At 56.0% G+C, this 20804-nt stretch overlaps 1 protein-coding gene across 1 annotated transcript in view; it reads left to right on the top strand.

Annotated features, from left to right (window-relative positions):
* Positions 1 to 20804, top strand: part of CACNA1A (calcium voltage-gated channel subunit alpha1 A) — a 213028-nt gene that overhangs the window by 171486 nt on the left and 20738 nt on the right. The window contains exons 29-36 of the mRNA XM_057311555.1: positions 850 to 1014; positions 3597 to 3707; positions 7793 to 7876; positions 15237 to 15353; positions 15684 to 15749; positions 15921 to 16036; positions 17480 to 17630; positions 20526 to 20653. Coding sequence (XP_057167538.1) covers positions 850 to 1014; positions 3597 to 3707; positions 7793 to 7876; positions 15237 to 15353; positions 15684 to 15749; positions 15921 to 16036; positions 17480 to 17630; positions 20526 to 20653 — 938 coding nt within the window. The remainder of the gene's footprint in view (positions 1 to 849; positions 1015 to 3596; positions 3708 to 7792; positions 7877 to 15236; positions 15354 to 15683; positions 15750 to 15920; positions 16037 to 17479; positions 17631 to 20525; positions 20654 to 20804) is intronic.

Raw genomic sequence — 20804 nt, 5'->3', positions numbered from 1 at the left:
GGCCAGATACCTGCACAGGGATTGACTGATTTCAGCTCAGCTCTGTCCAGGGGGCTCCAGTCCACGTCATCTTTATTCTGGTTCCTCTCTGAGACACTTCGGATCAAGAAGAGAGAATGGCAAACCCCAGTCCAGTTCTTGTGGTCTGTGCCCAGAAGTGACACGTGTCCCTCCTGCCTGCCTCTCATTAGACAGAGCAGCAATGTCTCATGTCAGTCAGGGTGATCTCCCCGAGGGCAGGGTGGTGAATATTTATGAATGAAAATCCAGTCCTCCAGAGAGTACAGACATGGCTCTTTGCCCTTCTAGAATCGTCCAAGCTAGGTGGAGGAGCTAGAATTCATCCTTCCTCTGCTCTGTTGGCCCCTAAGACTAAGTAGCCATTATTCCTCCCTCCCTCCCTCAAAGAGAGAGAGGAAAAGAAGCAAAGGATTCATAGGAAAGAATGGTTAGCCTTCAAAGTCAGAATTTGGTTCAAGTGCAGGTTTGGCCCCCTCGGCAGCTGTGCCACGTCAGGCAAGTGGCTTAACCTCTCTGAGCTTCTGTTTTCCTCCCCTGCAAAGTAGGGTTATTGATAGTACCCACCTCCTACGTTTGCTGAGGGGATTCAGGGAGGTCATGAGGAACGTGCTAGCACAAGATCTGGCAGACGATGACGTCTCAAGGAGCCAGAGCTGTTGGCAGAAGAAAGTCTTCGTGGTGAAGGGCTTCCGGGAGTGAGGAATCCCGAGTGGGGACAGGCTTGAGCAGATGTGCCAGAGAGCCGTGGCCAGTGAGATGGGGGGTGCTCAGGGTCCAGCCGCCTCTCTCCTGCCCCCGGCCCTCACACCGCCGGCCTCTCTCCCGCAGAGAGCCTGCATCGACTTCGCCATCAGTGCCAAGCCGCTGACCCGACACATGCCCCAGAACAAGCAGAGCTTCCAGTACCGCATGTGGCAGTTCGTGGTGTCTCCGCCCTTCGAGTACACCATCATGGCCATGATCGCGCTCAACACCATCGTGCTCATGATGAAGGTGAGCCCCCAGCACTGCTTAACCCCCACGCGCGCCCTCCTCTGGCCAAATGGAGCCATGCGCCGCAGGTTTCTCCAGGCAGACCACACTCCGTCACTGCCACCGAGCCTCTGCTCCAGCTGTTCCCTCTGCCTGACACACGGTTCCCGCCCTTCGGCCTGGCCAACTCCTTCCAGCTGCATCTCCAGGAAGCCTTTCCTGACCTCCCATGACCGCACGAGGCACCTGTCTTTGCAAGCACCCCATCGGTGATCCCATATGTCATAATATCAGCGCCGGGTTGCCCGGCGTTCTCCCCCACCAGCCTGTGAGCTCCTAAAGCCCAGGCAAGTCGCAGTCACCCCCGAATTCCTGGGGTTCAGCGAATCCCTGGGTCTGAGGGCACTGGAGGCCCTCGATAAATGTTCGGCGGTTGAACTGAGGAAGGAGGGGCAGGCGGGGATCTTGCAACGCCTGGGGCCCCGGAGCCTCTTCGGGGTGTAAAGTCAGAACCTTTCACCCTGTGGTTTGGAGACCAAAGGGTGGGATGTAAGCCCAGCTGTGCTGTTTATCTCAGCATTTAACTTTGCGCAAGGGACCAGCAACTCTTGGGCCTCAGTTTCCCTGTCAATGAAATGGGGACGATCATAAGAGCATGTCCCTCCCATCCCCAGGCGGGGACAAGGATTGAATGAGGACGTTCAGGCAAAGACATGAGCACATTTCTCGACACTTCAAAAAACACCCGATATTGAAGCTGCCAATTTTTGAATTGGCGAAAAAGCAGTGCCTATTTTTGCTTGAAACGCTTCTCCATAAGCAAGTTCTTTTATCTTTTCATTGTTAGAATCATGAGCAGTTTCAAACAGAAAGGAATGGTAGAGCACAGCGCTTCCCAGACAGCCGTGTGTTCTCGGATCATCTGGGGACCTTAACATGCAGATTCCGGGGTGGGGCTGGGATCCTGACATTCCAAGCAGCATCCCCCGGATGCCGGGGCTGCAGTTCCCTGGACCCCAGCCTCGTGAATACCGGGTCTCCAACACCCAGAGGTGCCCGTTGTGGGCACGGACTAGGTTTGCCTCATCTACTCTGTTCTCCCCTTTTTCTTAATGTGAAATTCGCATAACATAAAATTAACAGTTTCAAAGTGTGCGGTTCAGGGGTGATTTAGTACCTTCACCATGTTGTGCAACCAGCTCTCCCCACTTCCAGAACATTTTCATTGCCCCAAAAGGGGCATGAGCGGTCATCGCCCTGCCCCGTCCCCCCCCAACCCCTGGCAACCACCAATCTGCATTCTGTTTCTATGGATTTACCCATTCCGGACACTTCATCTGTTTTTTTTTTTAATTATTTTAAATTATAGACATCACCGTATTTTGCCCTTAAATCCTTCAGTGTGTATTTCTAAGAAATAATAAATTTTCCTACATATTCTTTTTTTTATTTTTTATTTTTTTATTTATTAGAGAGAGGGAGCAAGAGCAGGGGCAGGGGCAGTGGGAGAAGCAGACTCTCTGCTGAGCTGGGAGCCCGAAGCGGGGCTTGATCCCAAGATCCTGGGATCATGACCCGAGCCAAAGGCAAACGCTTCACAGACTGAGGCACCCAGGCGCCCCTTCCTACATATTATGCTCGACTGGATGAGTGATAATTCTCTAAGATTCATATTGAATTGTCCCCAAAATGTCTTTTACAGCATGAGTTGGAGGTTTTTTTGTTTTTTATAAGTGGGGAAGGGCAGAGGAGGAGGGAGAGAGAGAATCCCTGCTGAGCGCAGAGCCCGACACGGTGCTCGATCTCCTGACCCTGAGATCATGACCTGAGCCAAAATCAAGAGTCAGACCCCTAACCAACTGAGCCACCCAGGCGCCCCATGAGTTGTTTTTTGAGCCAAGATCCAAATGGCTACACATGGTCTCTGGTGTTTATCTTTTAAGTCTCTGTCTTCCCCATTACCTTTTCCCCCCATACTGTTGACTTTTTGAAGAAACCAGGTGGTCCCGCTTCCGGGTGCACTGGTTTTCTCATGGCTTACTGTAACCTCTTCTTCCCCCTGCCGTGTCTCCTGTAACCTGGTACTCAGGGCTAAAGGTTATAAACTTGAGTCTAATTAAATAGTTTTGGCAAGAAGAGTTCATTAGGAGTCAGAAAAGGAATGACCTCTGGGACGGGTTGCTGACTGGAAAAGGGTGCAAGGAGACTTTTGGGGGTGCTGGACTTGTTCTAAGTCTTAGTCTGGGGAGTGGTCTTATGGGAGGGCACAAGTAAAGATTTAAAGAGAGAGAGGGAGAGATCTGAAAAAAAAAAAAAATCCCGCAAAGAAGATGCCGTAGACATCCTCCTATATCCCTTCAGGAGCATCGTCAGGCAGGCAGGCCTGGGACCCCCGATGCCAAGGCAGGACTCAAGAAAGCGCTTGTTTGGGTGTGAAAAGATTAGTCCCGCCCACAAAGGGCTTGCTTGGGTCCCCTCCACAGGATGTTGGGAAGCCCAGTGTCCAAGTCCCACCTTCCCCCAGGACAGGATAGTCGCAAAGCCGTCTCCCCAGTCCTCACCCTGCCCGCTGACCCCACTGTCCTTCCTCCTCCCTACTCCAGTTCTACGGGGCCTCGGTGGCTTATGAAAACGCTCTGAGAGTATTCAACATCGTCTTCACCTCCCTCTTCTCTCTGGAATGTCTGCTGAAAGTCATGGCTTTTGGGATTCTGGTAAGTACGGCCTTGGGACTAGAGCTGCGGGTTGGGGGGCGGGGGAACCCGGAGGGGCACTGGGTGCTGGGCGCTGGTCTCCCCCCTGGCCCCAAGACCCCCAACCCCAGCAGCTGAGCATCCCTCCAGTGCCCACGGACCCTAGTAGGCGTTCACGCGCTTGCCAAGTAACACCAACGAGACCCAACACCTGTTGAAGGTTACTGTGTCCCATGCGTGTCCTGGTGCAGCCATTCCTCAAAGTGACCCAAAGGGTGGGAGTAATTCCCATCCACTGTTAGGAAACTGAGATCCAGACAGGCCAAGTCCACGGCAGTTCTAACCGCAGTCCATAGTAAGACGTACATTTTACAATGGAGGCAGCACGCAGACCTGCAGACACAGCTGAGATGTATTGTTCCCAGATCTGTGTCTTCCCTTGTCGTGTGTCCTTGCTCTGAAGCCGTGTGTTCTACTGATGGCCTTGCCTTTCTTTTTAAATGCAGTCCAAGACCCACTAGCTTGCCTTCATCTCCCACGAATACAAGCATTCTTAACCGGAAGCCCATTGATCCCTGAAGGGATCTGTGGATGCGGCCGGGGTAGGGGTGGGGGAGTGTCTGTGAAATTAGATGTGAAAAAAAAATACCACATCTTTATTTTTCACAAGCCGCTAACCAGACTTTCACATCTCCTCCCATCTTGAAGGCAAACAGCCCCCTGCAGTGTTACCAGTACAGCCTGGGTCGCCGATAAAAATCAGATATTTTCCTGGTGCGTGAGAGAGATCTCAGGCACCTCCCAGTTCCGTTTGTGTTCATCCTTGCTTCAAATGCTGGTGACTCTCAAACCAACAGCGAGGAATTATTTAGCGTGTTAATGAAGAAGTGTATTAATCATTAGATCATTGGAAAAAATATTGTGATAAGCATATTTTAAGATAACAGGGGCCCTTGCAATCCTGGGTATTTTATTTTATGCATTTACAAAGCTTCCTCTAAGAAGGTCTTCCCAGGTGGCCAAGGAGGTTCACAGCCAGGAAAAAAAAAAAAAAGTGAAGAAGGCTCGAACTGGTGGGGTCGTGTGTTGGGGTGACTTCGAGAAGATCCCCAGGGAGTGGCCAAGCTCAGGCTTGACACAAGATGGCTTCCCTGCTGACCACCCCCTGAGTCCACCTCTCTGAGGAGATGGCCTACAGTCCGTGGCCTCAGCCAGGCTCACAGTGGGGTGGAGGCTGGCTTCTCACCTTGGCTTCCCGAGGTGGCAAAGGGTGTCAGCACTGGCGCCAGAGAGCCCTTGGTTCAAATCACACCCCGGCTGTGTCACCTCACCTCTCTCCATCGCAAGGGCCTGTCCTCTGCCTCTTCCTCAGAAGGGCCCGTGCGGACTCCAGCACAGGTCAAGTGCGTCTGGACGAAGTGAGGGTGAAGCCTGACATGGAGGGCCCCGTCGATGCCAGGAGGGGCCATAGGAAGGCTCCTCACCCCACCTTTCTCCTCCAAGGCAGTGGCTCCCAACCCTGTTACCCATCAGGAGCTCTTGGGGAGATTTCTTAGAACTGAGTGATGCCCCAGAGCCAAGCCCAGAAGTTCAGATTCACTTAGTCGGGTAGGGGCCCCTGAGTCTGTATTTTTAATGAATACCCCAGGAGAGTCCAAGGGACAGCCTGGGCCGTCAGGGCCAGCGCTGAACATCAGGCAGGCGGGGGTGGGGGGGGCGCCCTGCATCCAGAGCTGTGTCACCAACTCAGCATTTCGGTCCTGGCGGTGCCACCCGGATGGTGGCAGAACACATATGGGGAGTGGGGATCAGTCCCCGGCGAATCCTGCCTCAGCGCCTTTCTAGCTGCGTGGCCTCAAGCAAGGCACTTGGCTTTTTTCTGCCGTTTCCACATCTACAAGATAGGAGGACCATACAGCCAGCTCCGGGGCTGAGGGGAGAGTAGACTCTGGCACGGGACCTGCCCAACACAGCTGCTGTGTTAAATCCCCAGTCAGTCTGCTGGTAATAGCGTGGTTCTGCCTGAGGGCTGGCCTCGAACTCTCCCACCCCTGACCTCCCCCAGGGCCCTGCCTAGAGCCTCCCTCTCCAGTTTAGATGAAGCCCCAAGGTCACCACATGCAATTTAGGTGATGAGGGGAGCTTTCTAATCCAGGGGCTGGAGGCTTATGGCCAGACACCTAGAAAGTTGCCTGCATTGGGACTCTCCAGAACACAGCCTGAGATAAGGCTTGAGTGCAAGGAATTTATCTGAAAACGCAGGAAGCTCGGTGTGGGGGAGGGGGGGTGAGGCCAGAGCCAGAAGGCGGCCAGTATGGGGTGTGTTATGGGGCACAGTTCCATGGAGGGTCAACAGGAGGGAGCAGAGAGCACATGAGTCCAGAGTCCTTCCACTTGAGGAGAGGAGAGAGCTGGGGTATTTATCCTCCAGGGCTCATCAGTCAGAGTTAAGGGCTGCTCCCAGGGGAGCTGTGAATTCCCCCAGCAAATCTGCCACCAGAGGGCGCCCCTGGGCAGAGTAACTGAAGGTGTGTAGTCGAAATCTGAGGGGGTCTGGACAGCGCCCAGCAGCATCTGCTAAAATACCGAAAGTGCCAGTGGGACACAGATTCCTTTTAGCTGAGTGTAGAATAGTAATCCCTTCATTGAGCGCCTACTGTATAACCGAACTCCTCGCCTAGATTCACGTTCACGATCTGATTGCTGTTATACCCCTGTCTTCCAGAAGAGGGCTCTAAGGCCCAACCAGTCCAACTCCGAGGACATTTAACTCACACATGCTGAAAGAATTTGATCCTGGAAAGCACGGCTCCACAGCCTGGGTTCTTCTCTGTGAGGCAGGGGGGCTGCCACAGGGTCAGATGCTCAGGGGAGGAACTGACCCCTCAGAATGGGACCCGAGCCCCATCCTGGCCTCTGCTTTGTGAGGATGCCGAGAAGGCCTGCGTTTGGTGTGGGTGGCACTGAGCCTTGAGGGCGGGCTCTCTCTTGGAGCCAGACCCTTGGATTCAGACCGAGGCGCTGCTCAGTGTGAGCTCAAACCGTGCGGAATGCTTCAGGATTTTCACAGCGGTGTGCTGTGCCTGTGTGCCCCGATCGAGCCAGCCAGCCCAGGGGTGTGCCAGTCAGGGAAGATCGGGTTTAGGTACGGTCACAAACAACCCCTACATCTCAGTCACCTAGGTCAACAAAGCTTTTGTTGACATTCGGCGGGGGGCGGGGGCCTCTTTGCCTGGTAGTCACACAGGGACCCAGGCCCACAGAGCAGCCGCCACCTGGAACATCGATGGTCACCAAGCCCAGGGTTAAAGGAGTTTTGGTGAGTCCCATGCTGGCCTTGAGGTGGCTCACATCGTCTCTGCTCAAAACCCATTGGCTGTAACTAGACACGCGGCCCCATCGAACCCCAAGGGGGGCCAGGAGGTGAAGCCTGGCGAGTGCCCGGGAAGCCTTTGTGCCCCTGTTCCTATCCCCCTTCTTCATATTAGGTGGGGGAAGAACAGAGAGGTTAAGTCACAGGCCCACAGCCACACAGCAGGATGGTGGCAAAGCAGGGATATGAACCCACAATCCACTCTTTTAGCGAGCGTGCTGTAACAAGTGGGGTCTTGAACATAAACTCCGGACTCACCCAGGCCTGGGTTCAAATTCTGACTCTTACATCCATGCTGTACGCCTCAGATGGGCGAGTAACATCACTGTCTGAGCGTCAGCTGCTTCGTAAAAATGGTTGATAATTTGCTCCAAGGGTCTAAGTGAGGATCCCAGTGACATCATTCATAAAGCCTCTGGGGTGTCAGGGAGCCCTCAGATGTGTCAGAGAGACAGGCAGGCCCACGGGGTAGCCGTCTGTCTCCAACAGAGCTGAATCGGGCTGTGGAGGCCCCCTCTGGGGCCGGGAGAGCCATGGGGTCCCAGGGAGGGGAACTCAGAGCAGATGACACTCAGTAGCACACACAGCAGCGTTTTGCTACTTGAATGACCGTGAGTGTTGTGGGCACCCGGAATGATCGGCAGCTGAGCCCCTAATGCACCCCGGGGCCGGCCGCGGCAGCCGGGCGTGGAGCCCTGCGTTGGCATCCCTGTCTTGTGGGTCCCCATTCTAGAATTATTTCCGCGATGCCTGGAACATCTTCGACTTTGTGACTGTTCTGGGCAGCATCACCGACATCCTCGTGACTGAGTTTGGGGTAAGTTTCCCGCCAGCTTCTCTCTGGGTCACTCCTGGCTGGGTGGAAAATGGGGGGGAGGGGGTCTTCCAGAAGCAGTGGTCCCAAAAGCCACAGCTGACTTGGGCCAGCCCTTGACCGTGACCAAAGAGGGAGAAGCGGGGACCCCAGAGGCAAGGGCAGCCCCTCAGGAGGGCAACTCAGGGAGACGGGGGAGCCCAAAGCCGCAGCTGTGGGGCCAGCTCTGCAGTGTGAATTCCCCTGCCTCTTGGCTGTTGACTTACAAATGTATAATATGGATTGAGACAATTAAAGGACCCCAAGGCTGAGCCCTGCCCCCAAACACCACACAGTGTTGGGGACCCAGAAAGAACCAGTTTCAAGTCCATTCTGCTTGAACTAACCACCTTCTGGTTCATGGGGGGAGGTTCAGGAGGGAGCCATGGCCCTTGAGCCAACAGGGGACACCACTGCCAGGGCCTTAGCAAGGTCTCCAGGATGTCCACCCTCTTCCATCCCCAGGCTTGGGAGGCTTGTGACCTGGGGGGGTGTCTCTGGACCCCTCTGTGGTGGCCCCACAGGCCACATTGTCCTTCACCCTCATCTGAAAGACTCAGGGCCCCAGAGCTCCTATCTCAGACCCCCTCCTTGGCCATTTGCGAGTGAGCCCAGGCTTGGGAGCCGTCAGGAGACTGGGGGGAGGGCAGGAGATCCTCACAGGGAGAGCATAAGGGCAAAGACTGTTGGAGCCAAGGGCAGGAGGGGTTCTCAACATCATCATAATAGCAATAAAAATAAGAGCAATAAAAATAATGCCCGGCAAGAATGGTACAACTCAGTTGCATGACAGGCACTGTGCCAAGCGGTTCACATGAATTAGCTCGTGGTGCAGGTCGGGTCAGGACAGAAAAGAATTCCCTTGGAGGGTTCAACTGAAGGGACTGGAAAGCAGAGACCACTCACGGAAAGGAGGGGAGGGGGACAGACCAGGATGGCAAAGTGCCCAGCACCCTGCCACCATGGGGAGCTGTTACCTGCCCAGGTGCTGAAGCAGGGAGGAAATCTGAGCTGGAAGGGGGAGGGGCCACTTGGCCGGAGCCATGGACCTGGAGGGACAGAGCCCCTGCCCGAGAGGAAGGCCAAAGCAGGCCCAGAACACTGGGAGAAATACCCAAGCCCATCTCTTCTCCACCCTTCAGCTCCTGCCAGTTCATCCCCTTGGCCAAGCCTAGCCAGAAGGGAGTCAGAAGGCCAGGGAGCCCGGGGTGGGGGGTATGGGGAGGGGAATGCCCAAAATAGGCGGAGAAAAGTGGAGAATAGATCTGGTTGGGGTGTGGCCCCATTTCACAGATGAGGAAGCTAATGCTCGGTACTTGAGCAAGTGAGGGACCTGCCTAAGGTCATGCACCCCGACCTCTTGACCCTTGAGAGCTCACTGGTGGCCCCATTGGAGCCCCCAGCAGAAAGGGACCAGCTGATCCATTCTTCCATCCTGGAAGGCTGGTGGGGCTGAGGAGCTCCACAGAAGAGGAGGCCATTCTCGAAGTGTCCCCCGACACCTCCATCCCAAGAGGTATCCTGGCCGTACCTCTGCCTTCAGCTGCACTGAGCTGAAATTCTCCCTTCCCTTCATCCCATGCCTAACACCTTCCTCTGGAGAGGCCGGGGCGCTGTCACCATTGGGCTTCCCCCCCCAGCCCCTGTGCCAGAGCCTCGGCCTCATCTCTGTCCTAAGTTTCTAAGGGATCCGAAGTTCCAACTGGCAGTCAAAATAACCCACCATCCCGCTGAGCACATGACAGTTTTGAACCAGCAGCCCTCTGGGTGGTCGGTCAAGAGGTCAGAAGGGTGGCCCGGGACCCCAGCCGGGCAAGTGGAGGAAGTTGGTTGAAACCTCCAGTCACCAGTAAGAGATCCATAGGGCTGGACCTCAATGGCCCATTCATTGTCCAGGCTGGCAGGGTAGGGAAGGGCAGGAGGGTGAGGCACAGGGCCCAATTCAAGGACATCGGGACTATTACAGCACCCAAACAGCCCTCCCCACAAGCTGTTTGACTCTGGGTGGCTTGCATCAGCTCCTGTCATGTAGAATGGGGATAACTGTTGGAATGAACCTCACCGGATCCCTGCAAGCTCCACGTTCACTCATGCATTCAGTAGGCATTCACTGAGCGCCTGCTGCATGCCGGGCATTGCTGTACGTGCCCGGAGACTGAACAAAGCAAAAAGAGACAAGCATGCCTGCCCCCACAAGGCTGATGTTCTAGAAAGGGAGTCGGCAACTTTTCACAAGTGTGAGCGATCCACGTGAAGGGTTTGGCACAGAACCTGCGAGGGGATAGATCGTTCCCAGATGAAGGTTACTATTATTGCTATTGTGACCACGAAGGCACGTGGGTCTGCACTGTGTGCACCAGCCACCTCCCCCGCCCCCGGCCCCCGGGGCCCTGAATTAGAATCATTTGGAGGGAAAGATAGAGGGTGGGTGTGTGGACCCTTTTAGGATTTATTTCCTAACTGCCGGGCAAGGGGCCCACAGCCCCCCCTTTCTGCCTCCCAGGTAAGCCCTCTAGCTCAGGCCAAGAGCTCAGCCAGGCTGAGGCAGGGAGAGCCAGACCCTTGCGAGGGCAAGTCCCCAGGGTTTGGGGGGGGGGAGGGCTCGGGGGGGGGGGGCGCCCCCTGGGCCTCAGCTGCCGCCCCCAAGTGGCCGGGTGACGTGGGTTTGCCCTGCGTTCAATGGATAATGACTGTGTTTCTTGTCTTGTCTCTTTTCATGCCTGCTCTTTAAACTGTATATTGGCACAACGCCGTCTGAAAAACTCATCCAATCAAAATGCACTATGAAATTCATTTGTTCATCCATGACGTGGTCTGTGTGTTCATACACCAATGACTATCTCCCAACCCACCACCCCCACTCCCCGCCCGGGAACCGAAACCCATTGGTTTTTTGGCACTGGTTACAAATCAACCTAAAAAACGCTGAACACGCGTCCCCAACTGCCCCCGCCCGCCCGCTCCCCCTCCATCTTCAACATCTGCATCTAGAATCCGGTTGGTCTTACTTCTTTCTGAAGTCTAAATGCTTTACATTAACTGTGAACGCATCTTCTCGCGTCAGCACTGCATGTCCTGCCCTGGGCTTTGGACTTGGGTTGCCTGATGCCCCTCCCCTGCCCCCCACCCCGTCTGTCTGTCTCCCCAGCCCACTCCCACTCCCTCCTCACTCCTGCAGACCCTCCCTCCCCCTCCTCTCTTTCTCTCTTCCCCACCCCCATTGTTTTTATTGGGTTCTGAATGGCGGTTTTCTGCGTGGGTTGGTTGGCCTCTTTTGCAAAGAGAAGACTGGGTTTGCCCTAGGTATGCACCCCCTGCAAGACGGTTCAGCTGGCTGGGTCTCCCCCCCCATCCCTTACCCACATCCCTACACTCGGAGCGCTTGGCCACCTGCTCATTGCTCCTGTCCCGTTTGTCTTCCTGGAGCCTGGGCGCCAGGATAGCTCAACCCACTCTAGCCCCATGGGTTTGACTGGCTAGAGACGTCAATCTCGAAGTCCGAGGAGGAGGTCCGAGGGCTGGGCAGCAGGCAGCCAAAGACTCTCAGAGGAGAGAAACTCAGAGCAGGCCAGACAAGGCCCTCCCTTGGAGCTCTGGTCTTCACATGCTTGTGTGCCCCCACGTACACGCAGTCACTGAACCCATGTGCCCTCTCCTCTCCCCACCAAACACACCCATCCATACCTGTCCCTCTCAGTTTCATCCATCCACCCTGCACACCCAGGCTCCTGCCCCAGCACACACCATCTCCATCACTCCCACCTCCTTTACTCGGCTCCTTGCACACTTCTCACTCTGGTAAATTCCATCTGCCCCCGCCTCACGCCCACCACCTCTGCCCCCCTTTGAAGGACCCCCTGAATGGCACCTCTGCACCAGGACCCCTCCCGCACCAGCAGCACCACGTGGACTCATCCACCAGACATTTCACGATCCCACGTGCAGTGCTGCAAGCGGAATGGTGGGCCGAGGTGGCCACCATCACTGCCACCCCCTCACCTAAACCCAGAGTGGGGAAGCCAGGCATTGGTCAACTAGCCGCTCTAGAACCCACCTGAAATTGCAACTGTGTGAGGAACTAAAGGATAAGCATTGTTAACAAAAGAGGGGGGAGAAGAGCATTCGAGGCCCAGAACAGCACGTGCAAAGGCCCGGTAGCAAGAGGAATCCTGCAGGGGTCTGGGTCTACAAGTGAGGGGGTGTGGCCAGAGCAAAGAGAGGGAAGGCCGGCTGACCCAGAGAAAGCGAAAAGGGCAGGAGGGGTCTTGCAGAAGTCTGAGAGGAGCTGGAGTAGGGGCAGCTTTGGAAGTGTCATTGGACAAGATGGCTAGGGGAGCAGCCAGGCAGGGGGCTGGGCTGGGAGGGAGCACCAGGATCCCCGTGAGAGGGGCCTGGCCACCTGAGCAGGGGCTTCTCTGGGGACCTGGGGTTGGGTTGGGTCTAGGCTGGGGGAGAAAGGTACCTGGAGGGAGCGGAGTCTGGCTTGAACTGGGAGACGGAAGTGAGGGAATGCCAGAAGAGGGCCAGGTTGGGGCACTAGCACAGGTACAGGCAAAGAGGGTTGGAGGTGCCGTAAAGGGCTCCCCGGAAGGAGTCAAGGAGGCAGGTGGTTTTGAGATCTGGAGCATGAGGGCAAGGTCTGCTGAGGTGGGGTGTGCAAGTGGCAGGATTTCTCCAGAGCCTTCAGGTGGCTGGATCTCACGTCTTTCTGAGGGTGAAGAGCCTTCCAGGGCCTGTGTCCCACCCCGTCACCCTTGAACCAGGAAGCACAGGGCAGGCTTAAAGGAGAGCACAGCTGCTCCTTCTTGGGCTGTGGATGGAAAGATGGAAGCTAGGAGAAGGGAAGTCACCAGAAGTTCTGCGAGCACGTGAAGGACTCCATCCAGAGCCATGAAGAAATGGAGGGGTGGATGAGGGCAGATGAGTACTTTCCCCTGCCCTGTCCCCTGGACTTCTCATCTCCTCCCCCTCCCTCCCCCATGTGTCTCCTCCCCCTGCTCCAAAAAGGGCAGCATGCTCTCTGCACGTGTCTCCCTGCGAGACCCCCTTGCTTCTCCTGCATGATGGCAGGCTCCCCCCCTCCCCCCCACTCTACCCTGAGTCCCCAGAGGCTCCTCAAGGCCTGCCTGCCTTTGCATGCTGGGCAGAGTCCACATGTTATGACCCGCCCCGTGAAGGGATGGCTTGTACTCTGGGGATGGTCGGGAGGGGCCGGGGACACCTGGGCCATCGGCCTGTCCCCAGGTAGAGCTGGGTGGCCAGGCAGGGCTGGGAGTCAGGTCAGCTGGGCACAGGGGGTGACTCTCAGCTGAGCTGGGTGTGGGAGCTTGTTCGAGGCCCCTGGGACATTCTCACAGTGGTTGGGCCCAGTATGGTCAGGGCAGGATGTCCCAGCCCCCTTCCCCATCCTAGAGGCCTAAGGGCCAACTGATGGGTCCCAACGAGCATCCTAGACTTTGCCAGCAAATCCAGAGGCCTCTTGTCAGCCCCAGAAATTCCTTGAACTCCCATCCCTGCCTCTCAGCTCCCAGGCCAGACCCGGTAGCTGGATAGCCCCCCAGGAGCCACCAAGTAGGATGTCACATAGAATTCATCATCTGAACTTTTGAGAGCAAGAGGGGTGCTGTGACTGCCACGGCAACCTGCACGGTCACCCCTGCGCCATTGGAGGGGTGAGGGCTGGGCCAGTGGAAAACTTGCTACATGGCCTGTGTCTAGGGCTCTTCTAGACCCCCTAGAGCAGAGCCCCGTTCGAGCTCCTGTGCCTCCAGCCTGCTAGCCGACTGACTGGCGGGGCTTTCCTTGTCTGCCTGGGGCAAGGGTGTCGGACCCAACGCCTCTGGCATCCAAGCACGTACCGTAAGGCAGGAAAGCGGGTGCCACTTCTAGAACGTGGGGGACCTCAGCAAACTGGAGGCCACATGGCCTGCTTCATGGGGCAGCTACATCTAAGCCCCAACTAACTTTTGCCAACCTGGAGGCAGGTCCAGAGTTGCCAGAATCACCAGATTTGGGGGAGACACCTGATTTTTAAACACTGGCAACTTGTTTTAATCAAACAAAACTGCTCAGGCCCTACTAGATAGCTTCGTCAGCCAGATTTGGTCCGCCTGTGACTTTGAGCCACCTGTCCCCCACCAGCAACCCTGAGGCCCCAGCCGTCAAGCGCCCCGCCCCCCCCAGGGCAGCCAGCACCCACCTCCCGCTGCTCTCTTGGCTCCCCTCCCAGCTGATCGCCCCCTTCCCTGGGGGGTTCTCCCGGCTTGGGCGGGAGGAGGTAGAGGCAGTGACTAGTCAGGGGGTCTTTGACTAGAGGCAGGGTCCACGCAGGGAGGTCCTGGGGGCAGGGACGGCCCCACCTCCAGCACCGGCCCCTCGGTGGGCCTGGGCTGTTTGCGAGCTCACCCACCCACGGGCGCTGCGTACTTCCTGCTTCCCGCAGGCCTGGTCCCGTGCTACTCCACCCAGCCCCAGAAGCTGAGAAGCCATCCCTGAGAGGGGGGAAAAGGGCCCCAAATGCATCTTCTCCGACTCAGCGGGCAGCGAGGACTCGCCCTGCAGCCGACCAGCCCCAGCTCCCTCCCGTCCTCCCCATTCCCGCTCGCCAAGGGGGTAAGAAAAGATGCTCTTCCGCTTCTCCGATTGGCTTGAGCCGCTGCTCCTCTTGGCCGTGGGGTGAGGTCAGGGCGGGCAGGAGTGGGTGGGCAGCTCGGCAGGGCAGGGCAGGGTGCCCGTTGAGTCCCACGACAGATGCATTTCTGGCCCGGAGCGTAACATGCCCTGGGAACCCGCACATGTCCACCAGGCCTGCGTGCGCTGGCTACCCCCACCCCGCCCTGGTGTTTGTGCATCGTACACGTGTGATGGATTCGGCAACTTGACCCGCTTGTGTCCTATCGTCTCAGTGCATTTGGTTGTTGGGAGAAACAAAAACCATCTCGATTTTTTTCCTGATTGGATGATTCGGATATATTTTCTTTTCCTTGTTCTTTTGTTATTTCTCCCCCACCCCCACCCCACCCGGTTCCTTTCTCTTCCTTCCTTTTTCTTTCCTTTTCCCCATTGCGGGTGGGGCTGGCAGGGAGGGTTTATGCTTTTGAGTTGCCTTTTCCTCCCTTCCACCCTCTCCCTCCCCCCCAACTTTGTTCCTTTTTCAACGTTTTTCCTCCGCGCCATTGCATTAATAGTGCTTTCTCTCCCTCCTTATTTGGGGTCTGGCTTGCTTTTCCTGTTGGTTGGCTTCATGTAGGGGCCTCTGTGAGTGGTGACGGCTCTGAGCCCCAGGGGTGGGTGGATGGTCACCCTTTTCTCTCCATCTCCCCAGAATAACTTCATCAACTTGAGCTTCCTCCGACTCTTCCGAGCTGCCCGGCTCATCAAGCTCCTCCGTCAGGGTTACACCATCCGAATCCTTCTCTGGACCTTCGTGCAGTCCTTCAAGGTGAGCCCCTGGTGCCAGCCTAGGCCTGACAAGATCCTACCCCCACCCCTGCTCTGGCTGAAAGGAGCAATCAGATGGAAATGCCTCTGGTGCACTTTGCTGGGAGTCTGTGACCTGCATGGCTCTTCTTTAGATTGCCTGCCCCCGGTGTGGCTTGAGAGCTCCAGGGGGATTACCCCTGATACTTTGAGGCCCACAAAGCCCTGGCACCACTCTGGCACAGCATGGGGCCACCCAGCCCCGTGGGGCAGAGCACTGCAACAAGGGAGGGAAATGGTGGAGGTAAGAGGCCCCCCTGACACTCTCCTTCATTGCCTTCCTTCCCACCAGGCCCTGCCATATGTCTGTCTGCTGATTGCCATGCTTTTCTTTATCTACGCCATCATTGGGATGCAGGTGAGTGCCGCCCCCCTCGCGTTCCTAGAGCCCTCCCTGCAAGGGCCACCGTCCTTAGGCAGGGGTGGGTGAGGGGAACCCAGTTCGGAGAGACAGCCATGACGGTTGAGTGGTTTTCCTGAAGCCACTGGGGGTGTGGCTGCCCCGGATCATCACCGTCTGATTCCCCAGGTGTTTGGCAACATCGGCATCGACGTGGAGGATGAGGACAGTGATGAGGATGAGTTCCAAATCACGGAGCACAATAACTTTCGGACCTTCTTCCAGGCCCTCATGCTTCTCTTCAGGTGAGAGGGGCACTGCTCTCATGCGCCTCTTCTGGTGGGGGCGTGTCCTCTTCCTGTAGGGGGCGTGTCCTCCCTGTCTCTTCCTGTAGGGGGCGTGTCCTCTCCTTCCTCTTTCTGTAGGGGGCGTGCCATCTTCCTTTCTTTCCAGTGAGGCTGGGGATGGGCTGGTGGGGGCCCAGGGACCCTGGCTGGGTAGAATCTGAAGGCCCTGGGACACAAGCATAGAAAGCATTTTCAGGCATTACCTCATTGAATCCTCCTAACCATCCAGTGAGGTGGGGATTCCTGGCAACCCCATCTGACAGGTGAGGAAATTGAGGCTTATAGACCGTGAGGCTCGATTCTTAATCCTGGCTGCACCTTAAAGTTCCTTCGAACGAAAGTTCCTTCCTTCCATTCAGCGGAAGTTTGTTGAGCACCTACTGTGTGCCAGGCATCACTGAAGGGTAAAGAAAGCAGAAAGAGCTACTCGGTGCCCTCCAGATGCTTCTGTTCCTGTGGGGGAGAAAGGCAATCGTAAGCTAATAACGGAGAGTGCAAGAAGGGGATAAAATTCAAGGTCAAGAGGGAAATGGAGGCACAAAAGAACAAATAATGTATGATTCCATTTCTATGAGGTGTCCAGAAGAGGCAAATTCATAGAGAAGAAAAGGTGGAGAGGAGATTGCCAGGGGCTGCGTGAGTGGACAGTGGGGAGCTAGTGTTTAACAGGCAGAGTTCCCGGTTTGGGATGGATGAAAGATTCCAGAGGTGGACAGTGGTGATGGGTGCACAGCATTGTGAATGTACTGAATGCCACTGAACTCTACCCTTAAAAATAGTTACAATGATCAATCATGTACATTTGGGGATGAGAAAAAAATTTTTTTTTAATTTAGCAGCAACATCTAAAGGAATGGAGGGCTGGTGGGTCACGCCGCCCTGGAGGCAGGTGACACGTGAGAGAAATAGGTGAGGGAGGATGGATATCTGTGTGGATATCTGAGGAAGGGCAGGCCAGGCAGAAGGTAGAGCAAGTGCAAAGGCCCTGAGGCAGGAGCATGGCTGGCATGTTTGGGGACAGTGAGATCCCAGTGTGCCTGGAGCAGAGAGCCCTAGGGAGAAGGTAGTAAGAGATGATTATCGCCTGGGGGAACAGAAGCTTTGAAAACATACCTCCCTATACCCCCAGACCCCACCCCGGACCAATTGAAAGCAAGTCTGTGGGAGTGGGCTTTGGCATCAGCCTTGTTTAAAGCACCCCCACCCCGCCCCAAGGAACTTTAATGCACAGCCAAAGGATGAGAATCACCTCTCGGAGCTCCCAGAGACAAAAGGTGGCGTACCTGGAACTTGAACTCAGGCCAGTCCAGCTCCCAAGCCCTGTGCTAATATCCCCAAAGGATGTTAGTGTCCAGGGCTGGGTGGCCGGGTCCCTGATGAAGCCCCCTGTCGGTTCCTCAGGAGCGCCACTGGGGAGGCTTGGCACAACATCATGCTCTCCTGCCTCAGCGGGAAGCCGTGCGATAAGAACTCCGGCATCCTGACGCCCGAGTGTGGCAACGAATTTGCTTATTTTTACTTCGTGTCCTTCATCTTCCTGTGCTCATTTCTGGTGAGTCTGTGCACATGGGGGGGCCGGGGGAGCTCCCTGGCCTGGCTCCTACTCTGGGCCATAGGTTTCTCTCGTGCACGGCTGTGTCACGGGCTTGCTCCCTGCAGAGCGTCTCTGAGCCAGCTGGCAATTAGGTGACCCAGGGATTCTCAGCTGTTGATGGGGGTCTGGCTCCTTCTCGGGGCGCGGGGGGTTGTCCTGGGCGTTGCAGTGTGTTTAGCAACATCCCCGGCCTCCACTCTCAGGTGTGATAAGCAAACATGCCTTCCGACATTGACAGTGACCCCCCGGGGATTGGGGGCAGGACAGAATCTCCCCCATCTGAGAACTGCTGGGTATCACTGAGCTGAGAGCTGGTCCCCCACCAGCCCAGTTACACAGGACACAAGCTGTGCCCCCCCCTCTTCTGGAGCAGTCAGAGCGAAGTCAGAGGAACGCAAACTCTCTAGATATCTTAAGCTGAGGTAATGCAAGGATTGGCTACGTGGGGTTGAAAGAGAACTAGAGGACCCTGGAGCCACCTGGCTGCGAGAATTGAAAAGAGGGAGGATCAACACCACCCCCCCACCCCCGCTGCCCGTGGCACCATGCTGTCCGCGGCCCCTGGACACTTGCAGATGGTGATGGCTTCCTGTGCCTGCTGTGACTAAGTACCATAAACGTGGCGGCTTAAAACAACAGAAATTGACCCTCCCACGGTTCTGGAGGCTAAAACCGATCAATGTGTCAGCAGGGCCGTGCTCCCTCCAAAGCCTCTTGGGGAGAGTCCTTGCCGGCGTCTTCCAGCTTCTGGGGGTCCCAGGCATTCCTTGGCTTGTGGCTGTGTCCCTCCGGTGTCTACCTCCATCTTCTCCCCTGTGTGTCTGTGTCCAGATTCCTCTTTTAGGGTAATAGCAGTCAGATTGGATTTAGGCCCACCCTAATCCAGTATGACCTCATCCTAACTTGAGGACATCACGAAGACCCTTTTTCCAAATAAGGTCAGGTTCACAGATACCGGCGGTTAGGATCTGAACATGTCTTTGGAGGGGGACACAGTTCAACCCACAAGACAGACCCACACTGGAGGCAGGAGGGGTCCCTTCTCCTGTCCTCCCTGGTCTGGTTTCCTGACCATGGATCCCACCATCAGGATATAGGAAGCCAGCTGCCAAGAGAGCGTGAGACAGGTGCAGACCCTGGCCAAACGCCGGCGTCTATCAGCGAAAGCCCAGCACCCTCACCCCCTTCAGAATAGTGGCCTCACCCTGAGAGAATCGCAGCCTCTATCTCTGAGCCCCCCCCCCCCCCCCCCCCGTCCAGCAGCGTCCACAGCTGCCGACCCCGAAGCTCCATTCATTGCCCAGTTCCAAATGCCTAGGAGAGAGAGTCTGAATGGGCCAGCCCAGCCCCTGGTCAAACGGCCACCATTGTCCAAGCAGCTATGGGTACATGTGGGGACAAGATCTTATAATACAGCCCAGCTGGGAAGGGAAGGCACCCCAGAGGACATCTTCACTTGACCATCAGCCCCCCAAGGGCAGGGATTTCTTTTTTTTTCACTGCCATATCCTCAGCACCTAGGACAGTGCCTGGCACACAGCAGGTGCTCAGTCGATATCGTGAAGATGAATTAAAAATTGAGTCCTGAAGTTAGGGACGCCCAGGATTACAGGTTATTTGTTAAGCACCTACTATGTTTCTATCTACACATTTGTTGAATACCTACTATGTGCCGGACCTGATGGTAGGCACTGGGGTACAGGGACAGACCACGGTTGTCTCAGGCTGCAGGGGCAATCGGCTGACGAGTCGACAGGTAATAGCCATGTGGCCTGATACGTGCTGTGATGAGGCGATTCAGACCAAGGGAAGGAAGATTTCAAAGAGTGGCCTGCAGGGACCATGAGCAAGAACTAGAGCACGTTTGAACCAGATTGGTTGCCAGTAGCAGAAACTTTGCTGACGTAAGCAGCATATATAGTTCACGGACTTGTGTACCGGAAAGGTCCCAGTGAGGCTGGATGCAGACAGCAGACCCCATCCTCCCTGCTCTTCCTCACACTGGCTTCGTTCTCAGACTTTCTCCTTGTAGAGGCAAAATGGCGACCAGGGTGTTAGCACAAATCCCAGGGAAGGCTCTCATCAGCCACCCTGGGTCATGTGCCTCTCCCTAACCAATCACAGCCCTGGGTTATATGACCACTGTCTGGGGAGCCAGAAAGTGGGTGTCAGCCACATCCAGCTACGACCTGTTACCTATAAAGGAGGGGGGTTCCCCAGATGCTGCTACCCACGGGGAGACAAATCACGATGTTCGGTAAAGGAGCAACATTTGCAAAGGCTTGGAGGCAAATTGATGCAAGCTTCCCATGTGCTGAGGGCTAGAAGAACACGTGAAAAGGTGCTACGAGGTGCAGATGAGGGCAGGAAAATTAATTCATCTGTCCGTCCATCCTTCCATCCATCCATCTAGGAAATACTTGCTGATTGCTTACTTTGTGCTGGGGCTGGGGATACAACCCACATGGAGTGCTGACTTTGGCCCTGTTGGGGGGCTGGTGTGGGAAGATTTGGGGTCATGATGGTCCCTTGGGGTTGGCCCCATTTCACGTAGCCTCTCCCCCCCCCCTCCAACTCTGTCTCTGTCCATCACTGTTGGTCTCTGTCTCTTTGTATTTTTCTGTCTCCATCTTGGTCTCTGTCTCTCTGTCCCATCTCCATCTCTGCATCTGTCTCTGGGGCTCCTTGTGTGAGTGTGTGTCTCGCCTCCCCGTCCCCCCCATCTTTTTCATTCTCTGTCTCCCTTTCCCCATCTTACCTCTCTCCCTCCCTCTCTCTCTGGGCCTCCGTGTATGTGTGTTTGCGTGTGTCTTGCTCTCCCCCACTCCCTCTCGGCCCCCGGGGTCCCCACAGATGCTGAACCTCTTTGTCGCCGTCATCATGGACAACTTTGAGTACCTCACCCGAGATTCCTCCATCCTGGGTCCCCACCACCTGGATGAGTACGTGCGTGTCTGGGCCGAGTACGACCCCGCAGCGTGGTAAGGAGTCACCCGCATCCTCCACCCACATTGCCCACCTTTCTCTGGTACTAGAGCCCGCGAGGCTAGGTCAGGCCCCGGACTTTGCGGCATGGGGTCCCTGGGGAGGTAGCTGGGATCTCCGAGGGGTCAACCTGGAGGAAAGAGATGA

Source organism: Ursus arctos, unplaced genomic scaffold (assembly GCF_023065955.2).
Source record: "Ursus arctos isolate Adak ecotype North America unplaced genomic scaffold, UrsArc2.0 scaffold_14, whole genome shotgun sequence".
NCBI classification, from domain to species: domain Eukaryota; kingdom Metazoa; phylum Chordata; class Mammalia; order Carnivora; family Ursidae; genus Ursus; species Ursus arctos.
The sequence above is the reverse complement of the archived record's forward strand: the minus strand, read 5'-3'. Positions and strand labels throughout refer to the sequence as shown.